The sequence below is a fragment of the Epinephelus fuscoguttatus genome, linkage group LG7 (genome assembly GCF_011397635.1).
Source record: "Epinephelus fuscoguttatus linkage group LG7, E.fuscoguttatus.final_Chr_v1".
NCBI lineage: Eukaryota > Metazoa > Chordata > Actinopteri > Perciformes > Serranidae > Epinephelus > Epinephelus fuscoguttatus.
Window position 1 is genome coordinate 45,852,846 of NC_064758.1, and position 7,367 is coordinate 45,860,212.

At 41.9% G+C, this 7,367-nt stretch overlaps 1 protein-coding gene across 1 annotated transcript; it reads right to left on the reverse strand.

Annotated features, from left to right (window-relative positions):
* Window positions 1-2,497: 2,497 nt before the first annotated feature.
* On the reverse strand, window positions 2,498-7,175 carry LOC125892367 (dynein heavy chain-like). Its single transcript, XM_049582337.1, has 4 exons — window positions 7,170-7,175; window positions 5,419-5,693; window positions 5,298-5,387; window positions 2,498-5,240 (listed from the first exon to the last, which is right to left on the reverse strand). Exons 1-4 carry the CDS (start codon window positions 7,173-7,175, stop codon window positions 4,964-4,966), a joined length of 648 nt encoding a protein of 215 aa, XP_049438294.1. The 3' UTR covers window positions 2,498-4,963.
* Between the last annotated feature and the right edge of the window lie 192 nt (window positions 7,176-7,367).

A 7,367-nucleotide genomic window follows, 5' to 3' on the forward strand; every position in this document is an offset into this window, starting at 1 on the left:
GCAGTGGTGTGCGCCCATATGAGCGCACGCTTAGGTGAAACAGTAACGGATAACATTGTGGTAATTCATGGATCTAAAAAGCAGCTCCAAAACTGTCCCGGCAATATTCTGATCTCTTCAGCCATCCTCTCATCTTATGCTGTTTAAAATGTTTAGATAAATGTTTAATCTGCAGGTGATGGTAAAATAACTCACTCAAACTGTTTACAGACCCTGTTGTTCCTCCCCTTGTCAATAGGGGGTGCTGCAGCTCTTACAGCACCCACTTTCCTGCACCCTTGCGTACAAGAGTCCAGTGGACCACAGAATCATCCAACTCTTTATGTATTCATGCTTCTCTATGTCCAGTTCACACAGTCCGTGGATTAATCACTTCCTGCCCTCCATCAGATTTTGGCGTGTCGTAACAGTCATGTGATCGGAGACAAGCTGTTTGTGTTGTAATGATGACGGAGGGTCACTGATGCTTTTCTGCACTGTAAAATATTGACGTAAAGAAGAACATCATCAGTATAACAGCTGATTTTAAACATATCAACAGCTGTGTTCTTGGCTTGTTCAAACTTTTCAGCGGCTGCTTCCAGTGTTTCAGCTCTGAGTTATTTTACAGCTGATTGAATCTCTGACGTGTTGGAGCTCAGTCAATCAGCTGATTGATCAGCCTGAACAGAACCAGCTGTCAGATTCAACCTGAGGAGACGTTTATATAAAACTCTAAACACATGAATAACTCTCAGCCTCACATCAGCTCCTGACGGTGTGATTTCTCAGCCTCGGCGGTGCCGTGAACGCAGCACCAAGCCATCGTGTTCGACTGTTCTCTCCTTTTACAGCATGACTCTATTTTTCTATCAGAGACCACGACGTGTTTCTATTGTGTCCCGAGTTTAAAGAGCGACGAAGCCTTAAAGAGTTCAGAGACGCATCGTCATCGTTTTTTAAAGAGATATCCTCCACGTGATGACGATGATGAAGAAAATTAAGCCATTTCTAGAGAAGAGCTGAACTTTGGACGAAGGTTTGGAGTCCGACATCTTTTAACGTTTCTCTCACCAGCAGAACATGAGAATGTTTTTATATTGATTAGTAACAGCGCTGCATTCTGGGTAATGTTTCAGCTTGGCAAAAAATAATGTGCCACTTCAAACAGTAACTATAGTATCACAGGATCAAACAGTAGATAGTCTGATTAAAACCTGATCACAGTATTGATCGAGGTGTCAAGATTTCCTGTGGCGTCATTGAAATCTGATTCATCCAGTGAAAACAAAGAAAAACAAAAGTTTGGAATCTGATGAATGTGAAACTAACATCAGGAGTTTCTTATTAAATCTGGCACATTATTTTTCAGGTGTTGCCGCAGAGACGGACAGACGGTCTGTTCGTACAGACGGATCCTAAATGTTTGCAGCGTCTTGTTTCACTGAAGGTCGTCTGTCTGCGGCCGCAGAGTGAAGACGATCTCATGTTGTTAAATGCATCAACATGTTTGTTTCATTCTCGAAAGTTTCTCTACATTTCTATAAAAAAGTGTAACCTGGAGATTTCTGTCTGATCAGCTGTGTCGCCGAGGATACGACACAGCTGCTGTCGCCATGGAGACGACTCCATCCTGCTCTGTGATGAAGCAGACCGCTTAAAGTGAAACTATTAATGATCGATGAAGATCATCCTGTGACTTCAGCAAAAAGCTCTCTGATTGGACGATCCTTTGACTTCTTCACTCAGTGACTCGAGATAAATTCACTTGGCCAAAAGTATGTGGACACAGCTGTCACTTAAAAAACATCCATCTGGATCAAATGAGATGATCATGATAATAAACTTTATTTATACAGCACTTTTCTAACAGCGTGACAAAGTGGTTTTATTAAAAACAGCACATAAAAACAAAATAGCAAAAAAATACAGGGATGCACAATGTTGGATTTTGTGCCGATTTGCTGATATGTCAATCAATCAATCAATCAATTTTATTTATAAAGCCCAATATCACAAATCACAATTTGCCTCACAGGGCTTTACAGCATACGACATCCCTCTGTCCTTATGACCCTCACAGCTGATCAGGAAAAACTCCCCAAAAAACCCTTTAACGGGGAAAAAAACGGTAGAAACCTCAGGAAGAGCAACTGAGGAGGGATCCCTCTTCCAGGACGGACAGACGTGCAATAGATGTCGTACAGAACAGATCAACATGATAAATTAACAGTAATCCACATGACACAATGAGACAGAGAGAGAGAGAGAGAGAGATGCAGGTAATGACAGTAGCTTACAACAACATTAATGAAAGTAATAATATTATAGTTATAGTTCTGGCTACTGTGGTACAATATGTTGAAAGTATGTATTAATACCTGGCAGTATACATGTGTGACAATAATCATATGTGTATAATAACATATGACAGCTGATTTGGCTGCAACCTGATACTGATATATCCACTTTGTTCCCACCTGATTTTAGTGATCAAGTCTCTTCTGTCGTGGAACTAACATCATATTATACAAACCGACTTTGATGGTGACGGCCCACCTGGAGGTGCAGCTGCCTCTCCCCCACAGGGCTGTAGGCTCCATAGGAGTGTTAAAATGTGTTTGTCTTGTTGTGTTATTGGGAGCCAGAATAGAAGGAGTCATGGCTCAAAACCAGCCGCCACTGCCCGTCAACAAAAACAAAGACAACTATGGTTAAATGTGATAAGACCAAAGGACTGGACGGAGGCCATCATCAAAAATGCTCACATGTGCAGCGCACACTTCATATCAGGTTAGGGAAAAAGTATTTCCTGTTGTAGGGATGAATAAGGTTATGTGTATTAAGGGTTATCATGTCCACCTCATCAGAAACTGGGGAGGGATTAAGAGGAAGATTGGATTTCTCTGCAACGCTAACTTTTTAGCACATTAGCTAACGTTAGCTTCCATAGCAAAACAAACAAGTGTGGTCCTCCTTTGTAAGATTGGCTTCCTGTGACATCATCCATCCACTGAGTGAGAGCATACGGGTCGGCCAGTCTGGTCCGTTGGTCAGTGTTTACTTATTCAAGTAACACTGGCGGTCGCGGAGAGTGAGTGACCTGACATGGTGCGTTGGTAAATTCAGTCTGACGCTCTACACTAAAATGAGAGCCCTGTTGGTGGAAGAAACGCAGCGTTATATTTCTACATGAATGAACCAACGGTTAAGTTAATCACACATTCACTGCGCTCGGCGCTCTGCTGCTCCGTCTCCACAGACAGAGTGTCCAGAGTGCGCTCTGCCACTCTGAGAGTGCGCTGCTCTGGATAACCCAACGCTACATTCAGACAGCGCTCCCAATTTATCAACGCTCCAGTTTGTGTCAGAGTGCGCTCCCACACTCACAATGAGTGTTTCTGAACGCAACACTCACATCATCTTCCTCCATCGTCTAAAACAAGACAACACAGCTTGTTAGCTAGCGCTAGCTAATGTCTGTGGAGAACTGTTTTGCCTCCAGCTAAGCCCCGCCCACCAAAAATATCATACTGTTTACCAACAGTAAAAGGGTCTATAAGAGTACTGTTAAAGTACCTGATCAATAAGCAATATCAGTAAGAGTAGTTTAAATTTAAAAAAATAACAAAAACTGATGTGCAGAATCGATAAATAACTTCCTGCTTCAACATGAAAACAAAAAAACATGAAGTCAGTTTTTAAACAGAAGACGTTCTGTCCACATACGTTTGGCCATGTAGTGTCTTTTCATTGAAACATGATCTCTTGATGTTTCTGACAGTCCCATGATGCTTTGCAGCAGGATGGAGTCGCAGGTGGATGATGTCAGGTGGTTTCTAAGAGCTAACAGTTTTTCTGTATATAAATATAACCTAAACATACAAATCTATATATTCTGTACGACGGAGGAGGAGTGTTGATGACGTGTTGTTTCGTGGCCTATCGTCGCTGTCAGATCCTGCGTGGCCCCGCCCCTCCTCGGCTGTGACTGGCTGAGGGGTTTATTGATGTAAAGGGGCGGGGCCTGCTTTTATTTTTCTTAGACAGAGTTTTAACGTGTTCCACGTGTCATTTACTGGAAAATAATTAAAAGAAAAGCTATTTTTTATGGACATGACTTTAGTTTCTGTTTAAGTGTAAATGTTCAAAGATGATTCCTCTGGTTTTCTACAAGCTGAGAGCTCTCTCTCTCTCACACACACACACACACACACACACACACACACAAAGTAATAAACTATTTTGTTCTGTACACTCTGTCTGATCACTGACTCACCTGATGGTGCTGTGTGTGACATTTACTTGACATTAATCAATGAATGAACTGACAGGAAATGAATGAAAATATTTTTATGCTTAAATTCATTTTTCCCGTAAAAACTTTTGAACTTTTCCTTTAAATGTTAAAATATGTCTCTGGTGATTAGATCACAGGTGGACGGCTCTAAATACAAGTGTGAATGACCACACTGTGACCTGATCACTCCACTCAGCGAGGGGCCGGGGGCACATTGGACCTCATATATCTTTTATTGTGTAAACACTAACATGTCCTGATGTGTCTCCGAGAAGGACGCAGTCGATACAGGACGTGTTGGTTGTTTGGAGGAAACACTGAGGATCAGAAGCTGATCAGATATTTGATCATGATTGGTCAGAGTGAGTGTGTTTACTGCTCTCAGGTCAGCTGGAGGTGTGTCTGACAGAAAGTCTTCATCATGTTTTCAGATGATTCAGAATCTGCTCACTCATTGCTGATGATGTCATACCCGATCAATGACACAGCCTGGAGAGCCGTCGTCATGGAGACCACACACTCACTCAGCAGTAATCAATAAGATTCTTCACAAACTGAAAATAATCTGCTGACAGAGATTAACAGGAAGCTGCTGCTCAGAGTCGCTGCAGAAACTGTCAACATTAAGAGTTTTATTTGAATTAACAAAAAACGTTCAATCAATTTATCCTCAGTTAATGTTGATTAATTTGAAATCAGTGTGACAGTACAGAGAGGACGGAGTACCTGAGCAGGTAGAGGACAGAGTATCTGAGGAGGTAGAGGACAGCGTACCTGAGCAGGTAGGAGGTAGAGGACAGTGTACCTGAGCAGGTAGAGGAGGTGGAGGACAGTGTACCTGAGCAGGTAGAGGACAGAGTACCTGAGCAGGTAGAGGAGGTGGAGGACAGAGTACCTGAGCAGGTAGAGGAGGTAGAGGACAGAGTACCTGAGCAGGTAGAGGAGGTAGAGGACAGAGTACCTGAGCAGGTAGAGGACAGAGTACCTGAGCAGGTAGAGGAGGTGGAGGACAGAGTACCTGAGCAGGTAGAGGAGGTAGAGGACAGTGTACCTGAGCAGGTAGAGGACAGAGTACCTGAGCAGGTAGAGGAGGTGGAGGACAGAGTACCTGAGCAGGTAGGAGGTAGAGGACAGAGTACCTGAGCAGGTAGAGGAGGTAGAGGACAGTGTACCTGAGCAGGTAGAGGACAGAGTACCTGAGCAGGTAGAGGAGGTGGAGGACAGAGTACCTGAGCAGGTAGAGGAGGTAGAGGACAGCGTACCTGAGCAGGTAGGAGGTAGAGGACAGTGTACCTGAGCAGGTAGAGGAGGTGGAGGACAGAGTACCTGAACAGGTAGGAGGTAGAGGACAGCTGGTGTGTAGTTCAGGGACCCTGGGAGAGCAGCTCAAATCATCCCACAATGCAAAGTTACTCTGATTGTGATGTCACTGTGTCTCACACACATACACACACACACAACTGATGGGAATTAATGTTTACTTCAGTGTTAATCCAAACTAAGCTGGATTTCAGAGGCAGCAGGATTGTTTTCACTCAGCTGGAGTTCAGACTGGGAAACACACACACACACACCTCTGTTCTTGTTTTTAGATGGTGTGTGTGTGTGTGTGTGTGTGTGTGTGTGTGTGTGTTCACACAGTGAAGCTGATTCTAAGGGACTGTTGTTTACTTATCAGAGGAGGGGGGGCTGCTGGGGTGGGACATTTAAAAAATATTATTATTGTTATTGTTATTATTATTATTATTACTGGTAGTAGTATTAATCAGACCCTCCCTCCATAAATGAGTTTTTAGATTTTTAAAATTTTGATGTTTGCAAGTTAAAAGTTGAAGATGAAATGCTGGAGTTGGAAAAAGCCTCAGTTTTAAATGAGACGAATAATAAAGTGATTTTGATTAAACATCACTCTTCTAAGATCAGACTTGGTTATGATGTTTTTTTCTGAGTAATTTGAAAATCCAACAATAATTTCTGTCTTTGCAGATTTGGGCTGATAATCGCTTTGGTGATTTTCAAAGAAAACGTTAGAATTAACAACACACACAAAAAAAACATTTACATTTTTTTTTAAAAATGACAATTTTTTTTAAGGAAATCAAATTGCATAGCTTTGTTTTCTTTTCAAAAAATAACTGCAAAATAAAATCATTTGAATTTGTATGCTCCTCCTCTGAGCTTATAAAATAAGCAGTGCGACTGTACACCTGTTTGATAAAGTGAATTATTCTTTAATTATTCAGACCTGATGAAAACACACAGACCTGCAGCTCCACCACCTGCCACACATTTAATAAACAAACTGAAACCAGGTTACACACACACATACACACACACACAGAGGAGATACATGTGTGTGTGTTCATCGTCTGGGACTAAAGCCACACACACACACACACACAGGCTCAGAGGCTGACACACACACACAGAGAAATAGGGGTATCAGTTCTGTACCTAAAGGTACATTTGTCAGAAAAGTACCCTGTAAGGTACAGAAAAGGTCCCTAAGTTGATAATTGTGGACCTTTGTTTAATTTTAAAGGTACAAAATCATTGCTGACAGCAAAGGGTACATAATTGTACTTGTAAGGTACAGACAATTATGCAGCAAATCAATCACAAAATCTTGATTTAAACAGAGGGTTGGGTTTATTGAAATAAAACAGACTACTACTCCATCAAATTCTTGGTCTGTGTGGCTTGGGGATAATTTTATGAGCTTCATTAATATATTATTAATAGCTGGGTGTGTATTTTAGTGAGTTCAGCTAATCTTTACATTGCATTGTGGATATGCAAATGATAATTTAATAGTTTTAGAATATAATGTTGTAGGATCATTGACTGTAAAAGTGTACCATGATGGTTGTGTATTCCAAGAGGCTATCACCCTCATGTCATTACTTTGAAAGACCACCAGGGGTCAGTGATCTGGGTTCACCAACCGCCCCCACCCCTGCTCCACTGCATCCCTTCCGGGCATGAAAAAGCTCCTAAAACCTGAGACAAGGCTGCTGAGACCAAAATGTCCATTAGCTTTCCTGCTTTGTCGAGCTTGTCCACTGATGATTTAATCAAAAGAATAATT